This window comes from Chionomys nivalis, chromosome 23, assembly GCF_950005125.1.
Source record: "Chionomys nivalis chromosome 23, mChiNiv1.1, whole genome shotgun sequence".
Lineage (NCBI taxonomy): Eukaryota > Metazoa > Chordata > Mammalia > Rodentia > Cricetidae > Chionomys > Chionomys nivalis.
Window position 1 is genome coordinate 36,222,728 of NC_080108.1, and position 26,360 is coordinate 36,249,087.

The 26,360-nt window shown below is 41.0% G+C and overlaps 2 protein-coding genes across 3 annotated transcripts in view; both read left to right on the forward strand.

Annotated features, from left to right (window-relative positions):
* Positions 1 to 26,360, forward strand: part of Nell1 (neural EGFL like 1) — an 841,294-nt gene that overhangs the window by 560,128 nt on the left and 254,806 nt on the right. The window lies entirely within an intron of this gene.
* On the forward strand, positions 8,008 to 9,282 carry LOC130865525 (probable isocitrate dehydrogenase [NAD] gamma 2, mitochondrial). The gene has a single exon (XM_057756634.1). The coding sequence runs from the start codon at positions 8,008 to 8,010 to the stop codon at positions 9,280 to 9,282; it is 1,275 nt and encodes a 424-aa protein (XP_057612617.1).

A 26,360-nucleotide genomic window follows, 5' to 3' on the forward strand; every position in this document is an offset into this window, starting at 1 on the left:
TATCCTCTTTTGTTTCTTGTTTCTCTACTTACTGGAATGCAGGATCTAAAAGAGGTCCTGCAGGTTGAAGACACAGCGTAAGAGCAGGGAGATGGCTCAGTCAAGGAAGTGCTTGCAGTGCTCATGTGAAGACCTGCATTCAGATCTCTGGCCCCCACGTAAATAGATAGCTATGGCGGTACATAGCTGTAAGTTCATTGCTGGGGAGCTCGAGAGAGACAGGAGGACTCCTGGTGCTTGCTGGATTGTCCATTTGCTTGAACGATGAGGTTTGAGTTTACTGAGAGAGTTTTCTTTAGACTCCAAAATCAGGTGGAGGATTTGGAAGGTATCTTCTATGCCACACAAGGGTAAAGATTGGGGTTCATATCCCTAGTACCCATGTGAATGTTAGGTGGGTGTGGCAGCTCAGTTGTAATTGCAGTGCTCTTGAAGTAAGTCAGACCCCTGGGGCAAACTGGCTAGCAAGACTTGCCATATTGATGAGCTTGAGTTAATTGAGAAAGCCTACCTTAGTGAATAAAATAAGGTGAGGAGTGATTGCGAGAGACTCACAGCATCGGTCTCAAGCCTCCACTTGCACATACATATGTGTGCACATGTGCCCGATTATACAAGTGTCATGCACACGAGAATGTATGTACATGTGATACACACCACACACACATCCACATGTAAAAAAAACAAATGAATAAAATATAAGATGGAGAATTATTAAGGAAGACAATAGACCAAGGCCACTGCCTCCACATGCGCGTACATCCAGAGACATACATACAGAGACATGGACGTCAGATGCAACAGGATGCTGGGCTCTGGAACCCACATTGTTAACCAGTAATTTTCTTCTTTGTTGAGGTTGCCACTGAGTCTCTGGTTGTTCTTATTGATCATCCTTTCCTCTTTACAAAATCGTGACAGTGTTGACTGTCCTGCCCATGGACATTTCACTTCCCTTAGAGAACAATGGCCTCTTCCTCATGTCCAGTATGACAGTGTATTTCTTCTTTAGTCACCTTCCTCTAGGACTTCAAATACTGATAGTCCCTTCATTGTCATCATCTCTTTCTTATGCCGTCTGGTACATATCTTCTCAGCCAAGTACTTTTCCACCGCACTGGCATGACATTATTGGGTCACCATCAACAATGACCCAACAACACTGCATTTATTCATAAGCTTTAATTTTTAAGTGTTTATGAATGGTTAATAGCTCAATTTTCCAATGAATCAGAATCACCCTGGAGTTATTCTCATAGCATACCACATTGCCTCACGTGGATCTCAGTACTATATCCTGGATCGTTTGTGATGGAAGGTTGGCCATAATTCATTGGCTCAGATTTCCTGAAATGTCCATGATCTCATGTTAATTAGGTGTCATCGATAGTTATTCCAATTCTCACCATGGTTGTGACAGCATACCCAAGATCTGTGCAGGCTCAAGTAAGACAAAATTCCAGCAGATAGGGGAAAGGTGGACACAAATTCCCACCACTAGCTGAGAAACGGTAGGTAACTGATAGCTACCAAGAGGGAAGAGTATCTTTAGGGTGTGGGCACTGGTCGATCTGCATTCTATTGAAGAAGTAAACCATTCACAAGCACTTAAACTTAAAGCTTATCCTGCCCATGTCTGCAGACTTGAGATTATGCAGGCCAAAGAGACTGAGTGTTTTTTTAAAAATGAGGACACAAATTTAGGTGGTGGAACTGAGAAGAGGTGAGGGAGAGTGTGAAAAATGCTCAAAATGCAATGAATGAAATTCCTGAAGATGTTAAAAATAGTTATAATAATTCAGAAAGACTGCAATCCATGAACTGTGGATGTATATGTGTATTTGGTTCCTTGCTTTTCTACATAGCTAATTAAGAAGAAATGCTAACAAAGCGTGAATATTTACCTGTTTCCTCACAGCACAGAAACTAGGGTGAGGCTACCCTTAAATCTTCCACACTAGGAGCAAAGCCATCATCCAAATGAGGGGTTCAGTCACTCATGTTCTTTGTACTAACAGGAAGACAACATGGAAAAACGATTTCTGTACATTTTGATGCTGAGATTATAATTATTTTTCTTAGTCTATGTTACTGCATGCTGCTCTTCTAATATTACCTGGAGAGACCCAGATTGTATCTTTGATGTATAATTCAGTATGGTATTAATATTAGAAAAGTTTCATGTACATTCTTTACCTTAAAGAGACATGGTTTAAAACCGGTAGATAGATTCCATGATCATTTACTTGAAAAATTTTGCTTTCTATAACTCTTTTCTACAAAACAGTCTAGAGATAGTTTGCTCTGTTTGGTCAACTACTTTATGTGTGCACATATTTATGTATATGTATATATATATATTGTGTAACTGAATGGGAATATCTCCTGTGAATATTGTTTCTCACCTATTATAACCAAAACAAAGTTGGGATCCTCAGCTTTAGGCTATTGTTCACACTCCTATGTAACTCTCGCATGCACTGATGATTCCTGAAGATAGATTATCACCCATGAGCCCTCATCAGGGTCTGCAGACTCAGTTATTAAGCTGCTCACTAGGGTTCATTGTGTGAATGTCTTCCAGACTCCAGAGATGTAGCATACTGAAACTGAACTCATTTGGATCCTCTGTCTTCACCCAATGGACCACTCTTTCAGTGTGGCTCATTTCCATTGACTGCACATCTGTAGTGAGGAGGCGAGCAGGCCTGCTTTTCATCCCACCTGGCTCCCGCACGGCTAGCTTAGCTCCAGAAAGAACAGCACACAAACTTATTCATTTAAACACTGCCTGGCTTGTTATCTGTAGCCTCTTATTGGTTAACTGTCACATCTTGATTAACCCGTTACTAATAATCTGTGTAGCATCACGAGGTGGTGGATTACCGGGAAATATTCTAACCTACATCCTTCTTGGGTTGAAGAATCATGACGTCTGCCTCATTGTCTTCTTCCCAGCATTCTGTTCTGTCTACTCTACCCACCTAATTTTCTGCCCTATTAAAAGGCCAAGGCAGTCTTTTTATTAACCAATGAAACTAATACATAGACAGATGACCCTCCTACATCACACATCTTTCCTCCAGTCTGTTAAATATGTTCCAAATGATGTTCAGTTTCTGTAGCTCAAACCCAGTCCTCATACTGAGCTAAATATCCCTGGAAGAATTGTTCTTTGTATCTCTGTCTTCACCCTTCTCATAATGTCTCTAAGGGTCATTTTTTTTTAGCCCAGTGTCGCTCACATTTCAGGATGGATCAACATTATTAAAGCATATTCTTCTGGGGCCCAGCTCCAGAGAAGTTCATTTCATAAGTATATAGATCGTTCCAAGGCATTGCATTTCTTACCCAATGATTTTCCTAGAATGTGTTGAAAAAGAAACCCGATTCTAACACCATACCAATGGATACATGCTATCTTATATTTGTGCAAATCTATATCAGGTTTAAAATTGGAAGAAAAACCAAAAGCAAACCATAAGTTATGAGTAGCAAAGGTTTGTCAATGTTCATTCATCAGCTACTAAGCCTGCATCATTTGCAGGCAGGATTCCTACCAGGGGAAAGAAAATCTGAGGCTTTCTCATGGCTTGGGCATGTGAGGAACACCATTATCTACCTTCCAATTTTGCTGTGACTCTAGAATTGTTGAAAAAATAAGGTCTAGTTAAAAAATTAAAATCTTGTATGCAACTGTCATGAAATCTCCAAACAGCACTTCACAACTCTTCTCTTTTCTTGTCTTTCTGACTCATATTTTGATGTCCCCTGAGCCTCAGGTTGGAGGAAGTTGATGTAGCTCTGCTGCACTCAGCGACACTCAGCATTTTAACCAGCCAAGAATCTCTGCACTAATCATCATCTACTGCAGAAAGAGGCTTCTCTGACCAAAGTTGAGATCAGTGGCACAAATCTCTGGATACAAACAAATTTAAAAGACAGTTTATTAACACAACTGTTTAGCAGGACCATACTAGGTCTCCCCTAGAGCCTATGACTTTCGAAGACAGGCTTTTGAGGACAAGTGTCTCTTTTCTTTAGGGATATGACCACTGGCATGTTGCTCCAGTGGATGGCCCTTCACCCATACATGTGTGGGAAGTGCTAATTAAGAGTCAGTAGGTTATTGATTTCTAAAATTTATTCTCCCATATATTATATCCTGACCATAGTTCCCCCCCTTCTTCTCCCAGTCCTTTCCTTGCTTCTATCCATTTCTCAATTGCCCTACAGAAAAGAGCAGGCCTTCCAGGGATATCAACCAAACATTGTTGTATTAAGAGTGGCAGAGCTGCATCTCCGGCACCCGGCTGCCCGCATGGCTTATGCCCCAAAATAGTTACACGGAAACTGTATTCTTTTAATTACTGTCTGGCCCATTAGTTCCAGTCTCTTATTGGCTAGCTCTTACATATTGTTCTAACCCATTTCTAATATTCTGTGTAGTACCACGAGCTGGCTTACCAGGAAAGATCTTAACCTACGTCTGTCTGGAGTTGGCGAATCATGGCGACTCACTGACTTGGCTTCTTTCTCCCAGCATTCTGTTCTGTTTACTCCACCCACCTAAGGGCCTAGGCAGTTTCTTTATTAATTAATCAATGAAAGCAACAGATTAATACAAGACCCACCTCCATCATTTCCCCTTTTTCTGTTTAAACAAAAAAGAAAGGCTTTCACTTTAACATAGTACGATTACATATAGCAAAACAGTTATCAAGCAAGAATTACAGTTACAATATTTATATCTATTTTATCTTTTATCATAACTAAGGAAAACTATAACTATAACTAACCATTCTTCAGCTCCATCAAAGACTCCAGAAGGATATAATATTACCTAAGTAAACAATAAATAAGAAACTTCAAACTCTAGAAATGACAGAGACATCTCGCTGCCTGGACAGTCACCCAAAGTTCTTTTGTACTGTTGGGGCATCCATCTTCGGCCTACAGGCCCATAGTATCCAGCAGACATTTTCATGAAGCAGGAAATTCCAAAGACAGTTCAGTCACTATCTGCTGTGTCCTGCAGAAAGTCTCATAGACTCTTTCATGAGTCAGGAACCCCGAAACCATCTCACCTTTAGGCAAGTTCTGCAGTCCTCTCTCTGCGGGTTCTTTGTGTCCAGTTTATGCATCAGTCCATGCAAGAGCAGTTTCTTGCCCAAATGGCTATCAAACTCCTTAAGGAGCCTCTTCGGTGCCCATCTTCCTCTTGAAGTAGATTGGTGCTGCCAGGAGCAGATGTGTCTCATTATCATGAAAAGCCCTAAGTTATTAAAACATTAAATGCCATATTCTGCAGTCTTTGAGAGATATGAAGAATGCCTATCTAGCTGAAATATATCTATGCACATCTAGAAAATCTAACTAACATGACTAAAAGCTTGACAATTATCGATGATTATCCATTAACAACCTATATACATTACATTTTTAAATGAACTATACAATCACAATACCTTAATCAAGATTAGAAATACATATACTTATAACAAAATTGACCTTAAAATCATACCAGTGCAAATTATTCATATCTATATCATATCCCCCTTTAAATGTAAAAGAACATTTATAAACAATATTTGGGAATATGGGCACAGTTTTTTCTCTCCAAACTGCTTCCTGCTGAATGGGGGCGTCATTAATTAGGTCTTTCATGGTATAACCTGTGTGCCAGGGTCATCTCAGTTGACAGTTGAGCAAAGTAATTTTTTGAGGGTGTTCACAGCAACCTTTCAGGAGGGCGTGGTCTATCATGCCATATTGAGATAGAAGCAATCAACAGGGTCTCGTCCTCTGTGAAAACAAAAGAAGACCCTCTCCAAAGCATCATATACTTAGACCCAAATTCTGAAATCATAATACCCTTATATCCATTCTGGTTTAGCTTGGCAGCCCATATAATGAAATGTCTCTCTGTACTTAGCTCCTTTACAGTCAAAAATTTTAAAGAAAACACAATAATACAAAGAATCCAGACTCTGTGAATTTTCCATTTTTACGTGGCTTATTTTTCTTTATTTCTTTTAATCTATAACTATCTGTACTCTGTCTCTTTAAAGACTTTACCCTTTTTTAAAAAACCATTAACTTTATTCTCTATATTCTTTTTCTTCTCTCTCTCAAGCCTACGTACACTCATCCAACTTTGTGGTCTTTATGTCTGAATCTGTTTTATTGTGAATCTGTAATTTTTTTTTTTTACTATCCAGGAGCACTTTGTTTTGAGCTTTTAAATCGTTAGGGGCTTAAGAATCTAAGCTATGACACTCCTAGGTCAAAAACAGGTACTGCCAGCTTGCTCCGCCCAGTACAATATGGCGGAGCCGCTCGTGTCTCTGATCCTTGCACATTGCACCAGTAGCATGGTGGAGCTGCTTGTGCCTCTGAGCCGCAGCACGCAATGACTTCCTTTTAGGCACACAGTGAGTCTAGTTGCGATCAAACAAATCGTAGCACTTTACTCCAAATGATCCATTCAAAAGACTCTTTCTCCCGCAGGAGCCAGACAGAGATCGCAATGGCGGCACAGTGCAGAAAGCTGGCATTTTAAAACAGCCAGTTTTTTTCCTGCTGCTGAGTCAGGACAATTTCTTTGTGGCACGCAACCCACAAACAGCAAAAAACTGTCTTGAATTCTCTCTCTCTCCTTTTTAAGCCCTCTCAGGTTTTACGTGGAGTTCATTAGCGCGTTGGGTGCCACTCTGTTGTATTATGAGCGGCAGGACTGCATCTCTGGCACCCGGCTGCCCGCATGGCTTATGCCCCAAAATAATTACACGGAAACTGTATTCTTTTAATCACTGCCTGGCCCATTAGTTCCAGCCTCTTATTGGCTAGCTCTTACATATTGTTCTAACCCATTTCTAATATTCTGTGTAGTACCACGAGCTGGCTTACCAGGAAAGATCTTAACCTGCGTCTGTCTGGAGTGGGAGAATCATGGCGACTCACTGACTCGGCTTCTTTCTCCCAGCATTCTGTTCTGTTTACTCCACCCACCTAAGGGCCTAGGCAGTTTCTTTATTAATTAAGCAATGAAAGCAACAGATTAATATAAGACCCACCTCCATCAAAACATGGCATATCAAGTTTCAATGAGACTAGGCACTTCCTCTCATATTAAGCATGGTTGTGGAAACTCAACAGGAAGGAAAGGGCTCCAAAAGTAGGCAACAAACAAACAAAAAAGTCAATAAAATGATTTCTAGTGAATATTCTGCTATACTTATAGACAGGAGCCTAGCATAATCGTCATGAGAGAGGCTCCATCCAGCGACTGATGGAAACAGATGCAGAGACCTACAGCAGAACGTTAGATAGAGCTCTGGGATCCTGGAAGGTTTGTGGGTGGGGGAGTGGCATTTGTAGGAGCTGGAGGGCTAAAAGGCACCACAAGAAAGCCCACAGAAATATCTTACCTGGGCTCACAGGGGCTCACAGAGACTAACTAGCAATCAGGGAGCCTGCATGGGTCTGAACTAGGATCTCTGTATCTTTGTTATGGTTGTATAATTTGGTCTTCTTGTGGGACTTCTAAGAGTCCTCCTTGTCCACTATCCTCCCTGTAGAAATAGGAGCTGTGTCTGATGCTTTTGCCTGCTGTTGATTTTTTTTTTTTAAGAACGTGGAATTAGAAAGTTGTGGTAGGTCATTCAAGCAGGAGCTGGATGAAGACTGAGGTTATAGAGATGACCAAAATACAATGTATCCATGTGTTAAATTTTTAAAATTAAAGAAAATATTTTTAAAATCATATTTGCAGAGCAAAGCACATATAATATGATGTATGAATTTATTGCCCAACATCAAAATGTTTGTAGCTTTTAGTGTAGACATCCTATCTTTCCCTGTCTAGGTTTTGGATTAGAATAGAATGGAATAGAATAGAATGTAAGGGGGGGAGAGATAATTGTGACTCAGGAAAGAATCACTTGTTCGGAACTCCAGTGAATGTTATCTCTAAGGAAGAGCAAGAGGACAGCTGTGATAGCGAAGATGATGGCCACAGCCAGCTGTTCTGTGAAAGCAATTCTTCGTCCTACTCTTCTTGGCCTTTCTAGGGCAGTTGTACATGAGCTTCTGATCCCCTGGAGAAATGTCTGCTTATATCACACAGTGCCTCCCCCAGCTAAGTATGGTGGAAGGCACACCGTAACTATGATTCCTGGAGACGGCATTGGGCCTGAGCTTATGGTTCATGTCAAGAGAATATTCAGATTAAATTGTGTGCCAGTGGACTTTGAGGAGGTGTGGATGACCTCCACATCTAACGCGAAGGAGGTTGACCAGGCTATTACGGCCATTCGTCGGAACCGTGTCGCTCTGAAGGGCAACATCGCAACGGATCACAGACTGCCTGTCAGTCACAAATCTCACAACACCAAGCTTCGTACCACCCTTGACCTCTATGCGAGTGTTGTCCATTTCAAGACTTTTCCTGGTGTGGAGACGCGGCACAAGGATATAGACATCATAGTTGTTCGAGAAAACACAGAGGGCGAGTACACTAACCTGGAGCATGAGAGCGTGAAAGGGGTGGTAGAGAGTCTAAAGATTGTGACAAGGGCCAGGTCTCTGCGAATTGCTGAACATGCCTTTAATGTGGCACAAAAGATGGGGCGCAAAAAAGTGACAGTTGTTCACAAAGCCAACATCATGAAACTGGGAGATGGGCTCTTTCTCCAGTGCTGTAAGGATGTGGCAGCTCACTACCCGCAGATAACCTTAGAGAGCATGATTATAGACAACACTACCATGCAATTGGTATCCAAACCCCAACAGTTTGATGTCATGGTGATGCCCAATCTTTACGGCAACATTATCAACAGTATCTGCACAGGGCTGGTTGGAGGGTCAGGTCTGGTACCTGGAGCCAATTATGGTGATGTATATGCAGTATTTGAGACTGGCTCAAAGGAAATAGGTAAAGATTTAGCTCATAGAAATATTGCCAATCCTGTCGCCATGCTGCTAACCAGCTGTATCATGCTGGACTACCTCGATCTTCAATCCCATGCCACCGAGATCCGCTCTGCAGTTATGGCATCCTTAGAAAACAAAGCTATCTGCACACCAGACATTGGAGGTCAAGGTACCACATCTGGAGCCATGGATTACATCATGGAATATATGAAATGTCATGGATGCTCTCATCCGAATTTTTTCCCATCCCAACCTTCATTCACCCCTCAGATACTCCAGTCAGCTCAACAAGGGTGCACTGTGAATCAACACTGGCTCCACGTCACTGAAAGGAAAAGGTGGTTCTGATCTTTCCATTAATTTTATATGCAATAAAAATTGCTTATTGAAATTAGTAAAGCTTATTGCGATATGGACAAGTTGAGGAAATTCCCTGAAAGTTCACTCCAATGCCCCACCTCTCTGGGTTATGACATATTGAATAAATCAGAAGTCTTCATAAAGTTCTGGATCTTTATCAGAATCAAAAAATGATTTATCTCTTTATCTGAGCCACTGAAATTCAGCAAGCCAACCTAAAGGGGATCCTGGGCTGTAGAAGTCATTAATGAGTTGATCAGTGTAATAGTCTGCCTACTAAGTGTGCATTATAACTTTACTAATGAAACTGAACTAGTGCAGAAAGCTTCCACATCTACAGTGTCCTCTTTTACCTTGATGACATTGAAGATATTTGTGTTAGGGGTCCCCTGTAGTATTTTAATGGTGCATGAGTTCCCTCCTTGACCTCTTGGCTCTCCTAAAAAGGATATTCTTAAACATTTCAATTGTACTAAAAGATGTGCTGAAATCCCCCCAGAATCACAGAGCCTACAGCTCTCTGCCACACAAACAGAACTTAGGAATATGAGCCACACACTCAGTGATTCACAATTTCTTGTGGTTTATTTGCCAACTATGAAAGATTGCATGTAAAAATCAAAAGCCATGAACTCACTTAAATACTTGTTATTATTTTATTATAATTTAGTGGCAGTGCTTTGAAAGTTATAGCTGGGAGTAAGGCAAACAATATCTTATTAGTACCTGAAAGAAGTTCTTTCTCAAGTTGAAGATGTAAAAATGATTCTAAAAGCTGACAGTAATTTTCTCAGAAAGAATGATGTATGGATAGAAATGAAATTGAGAACCGCAGAGCAATCTGCAGTGTCTTCCTATCTCACCCATCAATCATGGATACCCGTGTGCTTAGTGCCCACACATTACAGTTCTTTATCTTGGACCATGAAAAGGTCTCAGAGATGCTGGCTCACTTATCCTAATGACCACATATCCACAGCCAGGCTAGTTGGATTAAGTTTGCATGAAAAGAAGTGATCAACAAACTTCTCCCCCATAGAAGTAGTTCTTGAAGAATTGGGGGTCTAAACAGCTGGAGTAATGTTGATTGGTAGACCACCTCTTCTCAGATGATCCAGACAGACACCAATGCCATTGTTTGGGGAAGAGAGCGAGGATGTATTCTGCTGTACTATGCCATGCTGGCAAAATGAACTAACCCACTCCCTACTTTTGACCCCTTTTCTCAACACTAGAGGTATGTAGTGGTTAATACCAATTTTAAACATGGCAAGATTTAGAGCCATGTAGAAGACAAGGATTTGGACAATTCTGTGAGGGACTATCTAGGCTGTTAGCCTCTGGGCATGTTTATGATAACCTTCTCAATTAGGTAAATTGAGGCAGGAAGACCAAATCCTAACTTCCAGACAAGTGAAAAAAAGAAAGTGAACCAAACACAGGCACTCACTGGTCTCTGCTTCCTGACTGAAGGTGCAATGAGCACCTACCTCAGTCCCTAGCCATTAAGTCTTTGCGTCATGATGCACTTGAAATGTAGGCCAAAAGCAACCCTTGCCTCTTTAAGTGGCTTTTGTCAGGGTTTTCCATCATGGAGACAGAAATCAGGGAATCCTGGATCTTTATTCAAAGCACGAGCGGTTTAACTGCATATCATTGTCCAACTGTCAGCAAATATTTAACTCTCAGAGGATGATTATGATATGTTTGAGCTAAGTTTAGCCCCAGTTCATCTCCTGACACTCTCGCAGACTCTGGACTAGATTCTGGAGGTGACAACTTGTCAGCCTTTACTGTCATTCTCCATTTTCATTGTTAGAGTCTTCCATTTGAATATCTCTAGGAAGCATGGGGTGAAGCTATTCTTCCTTGTGCCCTGTATCTTTATCATAAGGACTGGTACACAGAACATAAATAATCACATTTCTTCAAATTAATGAAACAGTGACACAGGCTTAATACTCTTATGTATTAAGTAAATAATAATGGTACATTTCTCATGGCATTACAGAAAACACAAAGGATCACATTTTAACTGTTACATAGCATCTAGTAGGTTTCCAAATTTGCCATTTCCATTATTGCTTATTATATGCTATGGAGAATGATGATCCTAAGGAAAACCAGGTTATTATATAAGGTATTGTGTATAGACTAGTATTGCATAACATACTTTTACCCGGGAGAGCAAACTATCTTCATTAAGTTTCCTGATTCTCTATCTGTTGGAGGAAGAGATGCTTGTTGGTTCCCAGATACTTGACAGCTCAGACTCGAAATAATCACACAAAAACTATATTATTTAAAACACAGCTTGGCTCATTAGCTCTAGCTTCTTATTGAATAACATGTATATCCTAATTTAACCCATCTCTAGCAATCTGTGTATCGCCACGTGGCTGTGACTTGCCAGGTAATTTCTAGAATCTGTGTCCAGCAGGTCTACATGGCTTCTCTCTGACTCTGCCTCCTTTCTCCCAGCATTCAGTTTAGTTTTTCCTGCTTATCTAAATTCTGCCCTATCAGGCCAAGCCAATTTCTTTATTCATTAACCAATAAAGCAATACATAGACAGAAGGACCTCCCACACCATTTTCCCCTTTCTGTTTAAGTAAAAAGGAAGGCTTTAACTTTATCATAGTAAAATTACATATAACAAAACAGGTATCACATAAGAATTATAGTTACAGTATTTATACCTACTTTATGTTATCATAACTAAGAAAAACTATAACTATATTCTTCAGTTCCATCAAAGACTCCACAAGGATATATTACCAAGTAAACAGGAAGTGCATTGTAAACAACTTCCAAAACTCTAGAGTGACAGAGACATCTCACTGCCTAAACAGTCACCCAAAATTCTTCTGTATTGTAGGGGCATCTATCTTCAGCCTGGCAGACTTTTCCATGAAACAGGAATTTTAAAGACAGTTCTACATATCTTGGCAGTTTGTCATTCACTTTTTTTCTGTGTCCTGCAGAATGTCTAGCAGAATCTTTCATGAAGCAGGAACCCCAAAGGATGGTCTCACCTTTAGGCAAATTCAGCAGTCATTTCTCTGTGGGTTCTGCATGTCCACTTTATCAAGCAGTCCAGGCAAGAGCAGTTTCTTGCCCAAATGGATCTGTAAGGATCCTCTTCAATGCCCATCATCCTCTTGAAGTAAATTGGTGCTTCCAGGAACAGATGTGTCTCATTGTCATGAAAAGTACTAAGTTCTTAAAACATGTAAAATGCTGTATTCTGAAGGTCTCTGAAAGATTTGAAGAATACCTAACTGAAATATATCTATATATGTCTAGAAAACCTAAGTAACATGACTAGAAGCTTGACTATTATAGATGATTTTCTATTAACCTATATTTCTTTACATTTTAAAATTAGCTGCACAAACACAGAACCTTAATCAAAAGCAGAAATAGACATATAACAAAATTGACCTTAAATTTTTATCATTAAACCAAGAACCATATCAATGAAAATATCTATAGCATATCCCCTTTTAAATGCTAAGAAACATTTATAAATAATATTTGGGAATTTGGGCATAGTTCTCTAGACTACTTCCTGCTGATTGGGAAAGTTGTTAATCAGGTCTTTCATGGTATATCCTTTGTGCCAGGTTCATCTCAATCACCAGTTGGGTAAAGTAATTTTTGGGGGAGTGTTCAGGGCAACCTTTCAGGGAGTCTTGATCCATCAAACCATATTAGTCTAGAAGCAATTTACAGGTTCTCATCCTTTGTGGAAATAAAAGAAGAACCTCTTTTCCAAAGCAAAATATACCCAAATTCTGAAGTCAAGATGCCTTTATACTCTACATGCTGGTTTAGCTTAGCAGTCCATACAATGAAATGTTTCTCTGTACTTAGCTCCTTCACAGTCAAAAAAATTCAAAGAAGACAAAATAATATAATAATCTAGACTCTGTATATATTCCATTTTACGTGGCTTATTTATTTTTAACTCTATTACTTTTTAATATTTATTTTATTATCTTCACTTCTTTAATCTATGACTTTCTGTACTCTGTCTCTTTAAAGACTTTGCTTTGTTTAAAGCCATTTGTTTTCTTTATAACTCTCTATACTCTTTTTCTTCTCTCTCCCAAGCCTACATACATTTATCCAACACTGTGACTCATTTAGAGGTCTTTTATGTCTGTATCTGTCCTATTGTATATCTGTAATTCTTTACTGTCCAGGAACACTTCTTAAAATGCTAAGTATTTCTTGAAAACTTAAGTTGCAGCATTACTAGTGTATATACGGAATTTCCTGGTTGCCCCCCCCCCAGTCTAGCATGTTGGAGCCACTTGTGCCTCTGAGAGTCACACACACTGGCCCACTTCCAGGCACACAGCCAGTCCATGTTGCCATCAAGCAAGCCGAAGCACCCTACTCACAAACCCATCCCAGAGGTCACGCTGGCAGCACAGCCCAGAAAGCCTGCATTTCAAATTGGCACTTTTTTTTTTTTTTTGCTACTGTTGAGTCAGGAAAACCTCTCTTAAAGCAGCTGTGGCATGCTGCCAACAAACAGCAAGAAGCTGTGTTAAACTCTGTATTTTTGTATCTAGAACTCCATTTCAAGCTCTCTCAGGTTTTTAAGTGGATTTTAGTTGGCCACCTGGGCATTTTATTTCTTTCTCCTTTTTGCATGTCTGTGTCTGGTATATATTTGTGGGTATGCATGTTTCTGCACATGAATGGGTACCTGTGTGTATGAACATACAAGTGTGTGCCTTGGGAACTTTCCAGGTATCTCTTCCTTCCAAGTATTCTCCTTTAACTCGTCTGTCTGTAGTTTACTTTTCTTCCTTCTGTTTTCTACAATGTACCTGATGTGTTCTTGCTGAAACACAATATAATCATGTTACAGCCTTACTCTAGACTCCCCGTTCAGTGACTTCTCTTTGTCCTCTAGGGAAAGCCAGCTAAGCAAGCACAACATGCTCTTGGCTGTAGGAGTGATTGAGGAATCATTACTGCAGAGTCAGAACCTCAGACAGGGGCAGGATCTTCATGTACAGGTGCCCTAAGTATTTATGGAAAGAAGCAAATAAGTGAAAGGTTCCAGGCACAGACAAGAGTTGGCAACTAGAAGTACTAACTTATTGCAAAAACACTCGAGTCTAGCTTTTGTCTACAAATCTCGCCAAGACTGTTATTTTCTAAAGAATGCTGGAGCCCACAGGGCAGTGAGATAGGTGCCTGGTGGGTATGTTCCCTGAGTTTGCTTGGCTGCACTCAGTACACCATCTCCCCTGCCTGCATTCATCACATCGTCTCATTTTTGTCTTTATCCATTGTCTGCTTTGCTCTTAGTCCAGAATATAAAGATTAACAGCATGCCCTCTGCCTTTTTCTCTAACTTGATTCTCACCAGCTCTCCGTTTTGGCTGATGGACCTGCGAATCACTCATTTATGTGCTAGAATTGGCTTCCTCCCTAGTCTGCTTCACATAGGAGGTGTGTTGACTCTGGAAAGGCTGATCTCCAGTTTATTTATTGTTTTAAAAGGTCAAATCCTACCTTCATGGGACTATAAAAATTTCTCTGCTTTTGTATTGCTAAATGACTCCCCAAATATAGCTGTTTAGGATGAATGAGTGTGTGTCATGGTTCTGGATGTTAAAGGGAGTACTGGGAATGTCTGGGACACCCAAAATGGCTTCCCGGAAATTCACAGTAATGGCTGCCTGTCAGAACTGAGGAGTTCTTTCTCACTTGAGAATTTGAGGTATTTGGGTCTTTTCATACTACGGCATGTAGTTTCTAAATTGAAAGACCGAGGCTATAGATTTCTTAAGGCTTAGCCTTGTGTCTTAAGACTACTTCTTCCATATACTGTTGATCAGAATAGCACTAGGAGATAATGGACCAAACCGCTGAACTATAAGCAAGCCTCTGATTAAATGCTTTGTCTTATGATAGTTGCCTTGGTCATGGTGTCTCTTCACAGAAATAGAATAGTGACTAAGACAATGTCATTATGTAATTATCTTTTTTTGTGGTAACTACCGCACAGTATACCTGTGCATTAAAACATTGAGATATGTGTACATACATAATATACCTTAAGTATATACATCTTAAATGGTCGATTTTATCTGGAAAAAAAAAGAAAAAGAAGACTACAAAATACAAACACTGAGATTTTTTTTTAAAAGCTTTAATAATTCCATGTTGGTCACATTGTAGAGTTCAAACATGAAGCTATTATGCAAAATGGGGAAACAAGTACTAAGATGATGGAGTTGGGTTTTTATGATGTCACAAGAAAAGAGATCAAACATAGATTAAAGGGTCACTCACCTCCAGAAACTAAGAAAGACAGATAATGATAGATTCTTGTGAACTTCAAAGAATTTGGAAAATGGCTGTGGGTTGGGGAGACACTGAGGATCTTCATGTGAACAAATGAATTAGAATTATTTGGTTTGTATTAAAGTAGAAACATTTCTAAATGAGTCTATTATCTACCCACAGTCTGTTAATATTGTCAGTACATCTGTGTCCAATTCAGCCTACAAGTGAAGGGTACCCACATTGCTGTCCATCTGATGTGTTATTTAAGTTACTCAACTTTGTGCAAACCCTTTTACATCCTTCAAATGTTGCCACTGGGGCCAATGAGATGGCTCGGTGGGTAAAGGTGCTGGCCATGAAGCCTGATGACCTGGGTTTGACTCCAGGGACCCAGTGGGAGAAAGGGAGAACTGACTCCTGCAAGTTGTCCTCTGAAGTGCTTATACATGCCTTGGCCCAGGTAACCCCACATGCATTACTGTCCCCCTAACATAAATTAATGTAAAAAAATGTTATCACCGATCCCAAGGAAATCACTTTGCCTGAATTTGAAGTTGTTCCTTTAAATGTGTACAGTGTCTTCTAAGCACAGCTTTCTGCAGGGAAGTAAGAGACGAGATTTGGAAGTTATTGTGAAGAAAACTTTGCAGCAGCAAAGTAAGAAGTAGAGATTTCTGGATACTGTTATGGAAAGAAATACAAAGAATGTTCAAAAGAAGTTATATTTAGCTCCTCACGACTCTCTCTAGGGGACATCTGTGGTACTTCATCTGGGTTTGATCTTTCAAAATCATGAAAGGTTTAGTTTCTTGAACAGGTAGTACAGTGTACTCAAAAGCCAACTTCATGCCAAGCTTCCAAAAGAGATGTTGCAAAGCCTGGTTTATAAATAACTTGTTTTCTCCAGGCTAAGCAATGTCACTAGGATTGATCCTTTACAAGGTATTCGTATTCATGTTCTGATGATATTGTTATTTTTGTCTACAATTTATTCTTGCTTACAGCAAGATCCTGGCCTATAGTGACCTCACTCATTCATCCTTTCTCTCCCTTGCTTATTGCTTGTGTAGATTGTTGAGTAAGGCTCTCCCTTTGACCTGTAAGCCTTGGAGCCCTGATGTCTCAGCTTTGAGAGCCCATATGCACTCGCTCAAGGAGCCCTTAGCACTGAGCCATTCAGCAGTAATTAGGCACTAATAGCAGAGTGTGTTAAGTGTGGTAATGGAGGTATGAGCAGCCAGCTATGAGAACAGAAGACAAAGGAAACCAGGAGAGCCTCCCAAGAACAAACCGAGCCCTACTGATTCTTAAAACTCCAGGAACAAGAAGGACAAAGGACTAAAAGGGAAAGGGAGGAGCATTGCGGGTGAGCACTGAGACCCAGCCTGTCATTGTTTACATGCCAACTAATAGACAGAATTGTGTTGGAATTTTGATGAGGACTGCACTGAATCTGTAGATTGCTTTTGGCAGGATGGCCATTTTCTCATCCTACACAGGGACACTTACAATAAAGCAGTCAGAGCAAGCCACGGGGACTAAGTCAATAAGAAGCACCCCTCCACAGCCATTGTATCAGTTACTACCTCCAAGCTCTTGCCCTGTTTGAGTTCCTTTCCTGACTTCCTTCAATGATGGGCAATGATGTGGAAGTATAAGTCAAATAAACCCCTTCATCTCCGTGTTGTTTTTGGTTGTGCCGTTCCATTACATGGGTGGTAACCCTAACTAAGATGCAGGTGGGGGACTGGAATGGGATGATCAAGTGAGAAAGGGAAAGGAAGGGGGGAACAAGGGAAGAAATATTGGTAGAAACAGCTAAAATTAAAGACCAGTTGAGGGTTGATATGAAAACCTAATATAGTAGAAGAGTCTTAAAATATGTATACGTTTGAATGGGATCTAAACGAAGTCACCAAATAACGGAGATACAGAGCCCCAACTGGCCATCTTTTTTCACCAAATGAAGCTTCCAGTACTGGTATTGGGTTGTTGGCCAAAGAGACCCCATAGGAACCCCCAAACAACCCAGGCTATTGCCAAGACTATAGGCTCCTCTGCACAAATTGATAGCAAAGCCCCATTGATGAAGACAACACTGCACAACTCGTTGAACATGGAGAAGTTGATCTGGTGCCTACATAGAGCCTCATCTCCACATTCTAGTGTCTTTGGTACAGGAAAGTACTCTGCATGCCATCAAAAGAACAATGCAAACAGCAAGCCAGCCATAATCCCTTTGCTCTACCGTGATGTCAGGCCCGCAAGCTTGGCTGTTGCAGTGCTGGCACAAAGCTTGTGGAAATAACCAACCAATGTCTGATTTTGAGTTAAGGCCTACTCCATAAGATGGAACCCCTACATGACAGTGATTGGGTGAAGAACCTGGGACTAGATAGCCCAGGGACCTAAGGTAAAAACCAAATAGTACTTTTCTTTAAAACCACTTAGTACTTTTCTTTAAAAGAAAGAGGGGCAATAAAATGACTCCTAATGACATTCTGCCATACTCATGGATCAGTGCTTTCCTTGGCCATCATTGGAGATGATGGTGTTCCTCCTGGGACAAATGGGAACAAATACGGAGACCCACAACTAGACATAATGGAAAGAATGAGAGACTTGGCCATAAATGGGATGTCTCTATCAAATTCCTCCACGAAGGGCCTGGGATACTTGGGAAAGAGGAGGCAAAATGAGTGTAAGAGTCAGAGGGGATGGAGGATACCAACAAAACAAGGTCCTCTAAATCAACATGAGCAGAGCTCATACGAACTCATAAAAATGGAAATAGCATGCACACGGCCTCAACCAGCCTGCACCAGATGGGGTTTTATAGCTGACAGCAAAGTGGGCACATGGCCCACCCATGATCCAGAATCTTCGCCAATTGATAACCACATGTAGGTGAAAATTCAATTTTTTCAGCAATGCTCACTGGGAAAACAAACTACTCCTAAAGATATTTGGCATGCCCAGCGGTAGATGGTCACCAGAAAGTGAGCTCAGCCACTTCTTCGGAGGTTCCTTGTCTCATGATGTCATGGCTTTAAAAAAAAAAAAAAGAACTATTATGTATCTACCTACCTACCTGTCTATCATCTATCTAAAAAAAAAATCATCATTTTAATATCTTTCCTCTTTAATCCTACATCTCCTTTGCATATATAACATGGCTTCCTGTTTAGAGTTTTTATGGGAGTCCTGAGTGTTGAATGTGCAGATCTCTGCATATATATCTGTTCTGTGTGCCTTTCCTTGTGCTCTCTCTGCTTATTTGGCCCTATTCTGATGTATTAGTTTTGTTTTATCTTATTTTATTATATTATTTCTTATAAGCCTGTTTGTTTTCTAGTGAGTAATGGAAAGGGGCGGATCTGTGTGAGAGGGGAGATGTGGAGGAACTGGGGATTGCAGAGGGTGGGGAAACAGTAGTCAGGTTATAAAAATACTAAAATTACAAAAAGCAACTGCAGCAATAGTTCACTTGTATTTTAACAAATAAAGCTTGTTTGAAGTTCAGAGAGTAAAGCAGCCATACTGGTTAGCCTTACAGACCAGGCAGTGGTGACACACACCTTTAATCCCAGTAGCCACCCTACTTTGCCATAGAAACTGGGCAGTAGTGGTGCACGCCTTTAATCCCTGCTCTAGAGAGGAATATAAAGCAGGAGAAGACAGTTCTCAGACAGTCTCATTCTGAGATTCTTGGAGGAAGGATCACCATTTCAGACTGAGGTAGAGGTAGAGCCAGTGGCTGGCTCTTTTGCCTTTCTAACCTTCAGGTTGAACACCAATGTCTGTCTCTGGGTTTTTATTAATTGTGCTACAAGTAACATTTATTACATAATTAAAACTAAACACAATAAAACACCAAAGTATTACAAAGATTAAGCCATTATATTTTCTCTAAATTTCATATAGAAATTTTATGCAGTATAATTATTATTGAATTCATTCTATCAATGTTTATTCATAAGGCAAGATTTTTCAGGACTCAAGGTGAACCTCTGAATTTTTTTGTCCCTGGATGAACTCTTTACATGGATGAGTTAACCTCACCAGGCAGTTCAAAGCAGTGGGTTCTAATTCTTTGTAAATGGAAAGATTCATTGTTTTAAGCTCCTTCTCAACGCAATTGCCCCTTCTTTCTGTTCTTTTTCATACATCTCCCTCAATGTCATTTTCTCTGTGAGCATTTCATGCCTTTGCTCTTCCCAGCATCTTTTGTTTCCTTCTTTCCTCTGAGGCCTCCTTGAGAATAAGCTTACCCCGACTTCCCTTCTTTAGTGTCTTCTTGTATGGTGTGTCACCTGCTCTGATACTAAACTGGCAGCCCTTCTTCTGGAAATGTCCTTGAAGTTTCTGTGCAGTTCTTTCAATGTCCCTCCTTAGCCACCGGTTTTGCTCTGCTGTCCTTGGCAGGCGTTATGTGACATTTTTGGAGAACAAGGCTTGAGAATAACATGAATGGCTCTCCTTGTGGAAAGACCCTGGAGACCCTGACCCACTTGGCAAAGACCTATGGACAGTCCTGTAGAATTCTTTGCATGACCCCGGGAACTTACGTGTTACCAGATCTTCTTGTTTTCACTATGCGAACCATACTGCTGGCCTGAATAAGTCATAGTAAGTCATAAAGTTTTATATTAGGAATTTCCATAACTGTTATGGAAAGGATGATTTTTACCACAAGAGGCTTTGAGAAATGTTAATAAATAGATGATAACAGGATTTAATGGGAACAGTGTAGAGACAGAAAATGAAGTAGAATCAAGAAACCCACGGTTGCTTCATTTTTGATAACTGTGCCAATGCCGTAAGATGTTAAGGAGATGGACACAAGGACAAGGGATAAACGGTGCCAACTATAAGAGTAAGCTTACAAGTTATGTTGCCTACAGAATAAATAGGAAAACCTGCTGTATCCCCAAAGGAGATATAGTAGTACAGAATGGAGAGTGGATTGATCCAGCTTTGGCTGCTGAGTTGATTGTGAGAAGCCAGACCCTACCAGATGTAAACATTAACCATTGGAGACAAAACTGTTTCTCATCCTGTATCAAACTTGAACCACAAATGCTGCCAACAGGCACACTGTTGTGCCTGTAGGTATGCCTCGTTAGCAAAGTTCCTTTGAGGCTTGCAAGATGGCATATGTTTCTAACAGTAGAGATGTAGATCAAATAGGTAATGGTTACCTGCGGGAAAGTTGGAGGATGGAAGGGGAAAGAGGCAAGGAACAAACTGGTAATTATCGTAATCAGTTTTAGAAACTTAGTGAGTAAAAATTGATCATAAAACTGTTCATGCTAACCATTGAAACTGAATAGATAAAAATGGGCTATTTGGGGCCACTAGTTTGAATGACAGGTGACCACAATTTCTTTAAGGCTCCTGTAGGACTCAGCCATGATAAGCTTAGTAGGAACAGACCATTCAAAGGAAGTTCTTAGTTTCACACGTCCATCCCAGGTCATTGAACCCATCTGGAGCAAGGCTTTCACACAGCCCCATCTCCTGGTGATTTCCTTGAGAATTCACTGATTGACTAGGAACATCTCAGGGTCTGTGGTAGATGTGGTTCCCATTTTTCTGTCGCATTAGAAGAATATGCATCTTCAGGACATAAGAGCACCATTGGAGGGGCCAAAGCATCCCTTAGGCATCCTAGGTCCTAGGAAATAAATAATTACTAACAATGCCTCTGTCACTGGTCCACCCCATCCTTCTCTTCTCCATTCCCAGGATGGCATCTTTTGCCCAAAGCATCATCAAATTGCATGCTCTTGTAGGGAGCTCTAGTGTATCTGTTTGGAGCAGTCCAGATGTGGATAACTGAAGATATTGGCATTACTTGATTGTGTGTGTGTGTGTGCGCGCGTGCGCGCGTGCATGCATGTATGGTTTTATTCAGATTGGCAGATGCACTTTATAGTCCCCAGTGGAATTTCAGCAGGAAAGAGCTTAAAATGCCGACTCTCCCAGGATTCCTGCTGAGCGGGGAACAGTCTATGGGAAGTCATCTGTTTAAACAGAAATAAATACGCTTTGGGATGCCAGGGAACTATTTTCAGCTTTATTAAGCTATTTTCAGCTTTATTAAGAAATCTGTGTTTAATTTTTTCCAGTCCTCTTCATTGCGCTTTTCTCTGTGTATGGACAAATTGGAATCCTTAATGAGAAAGCGGCCATGGCCATGGCGTTCCGGAATTTGCAGAGAAGTGGTGCTTTTGGAAGGGAGTGAGGAACCCCCAGGACTCCCAAGTGCACAGTCAGCAACTTTTATTTAAGCATAACCAGCTTGTCACAGGAAGAAAGCATTCTTGGTTAAACATTGCTTATCCCTGAAATCTGGAAAATTTTAGATATTCTTTTGTTCTTTCTAACACAAAACAACAATCTATAATGGTTGTATTACATAGTAACCTATATTAAACTGGACATCGCTGAGCTCAGGTTCAAACAGTGGCATGTATATGTGTACAGCATCAGAGGATAAAGACATGGCTTCCTTAATCAGGGCCCTTCCTGAACCTTAGGAGCCCTGGATAGCATGTGGGCTAATTAGCATAACCATGTCCTTGATGTGCAGATGCTATGATCTGCGTAATCTCCTTATGATGTTTTTCAGCTCTTTAAAACCACAGAAGCTCATGTGCTTTTAGACATGCTGCCGATCTGAGTTCACATGTGTGTCAGTCCTGTTGTGTGTGGAAGACAGTATTTTCTTGTGTCCATCCATTTTCTCAGTCTCTTAGAAACTTTCTGCCTCTTTTTTTTTTTCCCGCATAGATTCCTGAACCCTGAGGGAAGAGGGAGGAGGTTCATAAAGGGCTTTATTTATTTATTTATTTTATTCAAGACAGAGTTTCTCTATAGCTTTAGAGTTTGTCCTGAAACTAGCTCTTGTAGACCAGGCTGGCCTTGAACTCATAGAGATCCACCTGCCTCTCTGCCTTCAAAGTGCTGGGATTAAAGGTGTGCACCACTACTGCCTAACTCATAAAGGGTTTTATTGTTTTTTGACAGAGATGGGGAGGGAGGAAAGGAGGAGAGAGAGAAAATGAAGTTCAAAAGATAGGGAACTGGGGAAGATCTGGAAGGAGCTGAAGGAGGAGATAGAATATATATTGTATATAAACTTAAGTTAAAACTTAGAAACAATAAAAGCCTTTCTTTACTAAGAAACAAGTTTGTTGGCCTTCTGCCTTTCAGCACTGTTAATGTGGTGTTGTAGAGATGGGCTCTTGGAATACACATCACTAAAAATGATAAAAAAAAATAAATCCAAAAATGAATACTAGTGTGTTATTTCTCATGATTGGGGACTGGCCCACTGAGCTGGTTCTTATCCGCTATGCCATTGGCATCAACATCGTTCTGCTGCCTGCAGACAAGGGCTCATCAGTGGTTGGTACCCTCTCAACACCGCTTCACTCCCATGGCTAGGAAGGTAATTAGAGTGGTTGTGTAGTGTCTCACCTCGTGTCCCAGTCTCAGTGAGGCTAGACAGGCTTTCTTCTTGCATGGTGGATGCATTCCAAGTAGGAACAGTCCAAAAAATTAAGCCTTGAAGTTCATGTGCTTTTGAAGATCTGCTCACGTTGAATTGGAAGCCATCGTTCCCACAGCAGGTCGTTCAGATATGTTGAAAGAGAAGCTTGAAAGAGACTCTGCCTGGGACGTCCAACTCCTGGGCTGTGTGCCCAGCACGACCTTGAACAAGGCTCAAACTAAATCCATAAATTTACTTAGAAGATTATGGGATCGTTAGGAGACCATTTTTTACATGTTTTTTGAAATTATAATGTAATTACATCATGTTCCCCCTTCTCTTCTCTCCAACCTCTTTGGTCTCTCTCTTAAATTCATGGTCTGTTTTTTAAAAGTGTTGTTTCATACACACACAGAAACTTTGTAAACAACAGCATTTTCCAAAAGGTATAGCTCATGAAGAGTCATCATGAAACAAATCTTCTGTGTCTGTGGCATTGTTATGCAGAGAGGACTTGCCGGTTCAGGGCATGTCAGGATTGACATTACCAGAGGATAAGCCATGGCGATCGGCATTATTCGTGTACTAATGCATCATTGATCTGGTCCCTGCTGGGAGCGAAGTACTGTGTTGGGTGCTAGGAAAAAGACAACCCTCATAAGATGTGGGCCTTTTCTTCAAGGTGCTTAGAGTCTAGAAGAAACTGTTACATACTAGAAGCTAGCAAAAAACCATTTAGGAGTGTGTGTGTATGGAGCATATATATCTTTTTTTAATCTTTTCTTTCTTTCTTTTTTATTATTTTCATTATTTTATTATTTTTATTATTTTTTATTATTTAATTAAAAATTTCCACCTCCTCCTCTCCTCCCATTTCCCTCCCACTCCCTCCATCCCCCTTCCCCTCCCTCTCTAGTCCAAAGAGCAGTCAGGGTTCCCTGCACTGTGGGAAGTCCAAGGTCCTCCCCCCTCCATCCAGGTCTAGGAAGGTGAGCATCCAAACAGACTAGGCTCCCACAAAGCCAGTACATGCAGTAGGATCAAAACCCAGTGCCATTGACCTTGGCTTCTCAGCAGCCCTCCTTGTCAGCCATGTTCAGGGAGTCCGGTTTGATCACATGCTCCATCATCCAGCTGGCCTTGGTGAGCTCCCATTAGATATATATCGTATGACATCTTAGCAATTGCTATTATTGGAAGGCTAGATGAATTTCAGAAAGGTGTTCCTCTTAGGAGATATAGTCCCTTCTCTTGGTTGCCATAGTTTTCTGTATTGTAGAAGAAATTGAAGCATTTATTCCTCGAGCAGGTTTGAAAGGAGTCATGAAAAGCCAATTTTTCTTAAAGGTGAACTAACATCAAGTGTTGGGAGAATTTCATCTACTGCTATGACTTCCTGCTTCGTTTGACCTCTGCTGCCACAAGGCAGGAGGCACTCCTGCTTCCTTGTTTATTGAAACGTTTTAGGATCCAGGGCCACGAATAGGAACAAACAAACAAACAAGACAAAAGTCAAATAAAAATAAAAGAATCAATCACTCATTTGAACAGCTCTGGTCTACCTGGCTGTATATCGCTGCTCTCTGAACATTGTAGCATTTGGCATAGGGCAGAGCCTGTCACGCTTTGTGTTGCTATACTAAAATACCCTATACTGGGTAATTTTTCAAGACAGAAATGCGTTGCTTATAGTTTTTTTGATGGCTATAGAGTCCAAGGTCATCCCATTGGAAAGTCTGTGCAACCATGCTATTGTTGTCACAGAGGGCCCAGTTAATTTACCCTTACAAGGCAGACATCTTCAGAACTCTCCTGACTCGGTTGACTCCCAATGGCTATGCTTGTTAATACCGTGGAATTGAAGATTAATTTTCAGCATTAACTTTGGATGTGATACTGTCATTCAAATCACGACAGAAGGTCATTAACTTACAAGGCAGATGCTGTGGTATACTTTTGTTTCATATTCTGATGAGTCTAGATCAAACAAGCCCTCCGCAAACTACCCTGGTAGTTAGTACATACACTTTCCTGTTGACCGCCTCGACGGGTCACTCTGTCTAGGGTTTGTAACCCGCCTGGCTAGTCAGTTATTCCAGGGTCACGGAGAGGCACCACCTGAAAGACATAGGCTGATAAGAGGAAGAAGGCTAGGCATATTTGTCGAAGCCTCCGTTTATTAGAGTCATGGTTACAGCTTATATAGCCCCTGGATGAGGAGCTTGGGGGGCTGGGGCACGGGGTCTTGCCACGTGGTCCACGCTCATCACATAGACCAAGGGGTTACGATCGGTCAGGTCACGATTCCTTGGTCAGGAAGTCACAAGGTGACACACCTAGTTCTCTAGGTAGTTTGGAATGTGAGGCAGGTTTCGTTAACAGATAGCTCTCTATTAACAGTTAATTTGGGTGTGAGATAGGCTTGGTCAATAAGACTATTCTCAATACAATTGGAAAGTGAAGCCCTCTGCAAAAAATCCTCACGGTGGTACTTCCTGTAAATTTTGGGGGGACACGGCTCCTGACACTTTCCCACGGTCGGTTTTAAGTGATTTCTATATATTATTCCCATTGTCCTTGTAGAAGTCTATGAATGGTCTGTAACCCTCTTCGTCTTCAACATGAAAAAGGTTCAGTGACCTGCTCAGAAGGCAGAGCTAGGGCTTGACCCATGGTCCTTTGGACTCTGCAATTGATTCCTTTTCCACCCTGTGACACAGAGCTGGCCCTGTGGCACATCTTGTAGTGGCTTTCAGCAGTCAAGATTAGATGTGAATTCTCGTCATAGATCAGAACCAACCAGTTATATGAGCCTGGATCTTTTAAAAATCTTCTCTTTAAGCACACAAGTCTTACACATTCATGCTAATTTAAGATCCATGTTTTCTCCTTAGCTTCCGTTGCATATTCTGCACCCCTACTCTCCCCTGTCTACCCTGCTTAGATATTTATTTATTTATTTATTTATTAAAGATTTCTGCCTCCTCCCCACCACCACCTCCCATTTCCTTCCCCCTCCGCCAATCAAGTCCCCCTCCCTCGTCAGCACGAAGAGCAATCAGGGTTCCCTGCCCTGTGGGAAGTACAAGGACCGCCCACCTCCATCCCGGTCTAGTAAGGTGAGCATCCAAACTGCCTAGGCTCCCACATAGCCAGTACATGCAGTAGGATCAAAACCCATTGCCATTGTTCTTGAGTTCTCAGTAGTCTTCATTGTCCTCTATGTTCAGCGGGTCTGGTTTTATCCCATGCT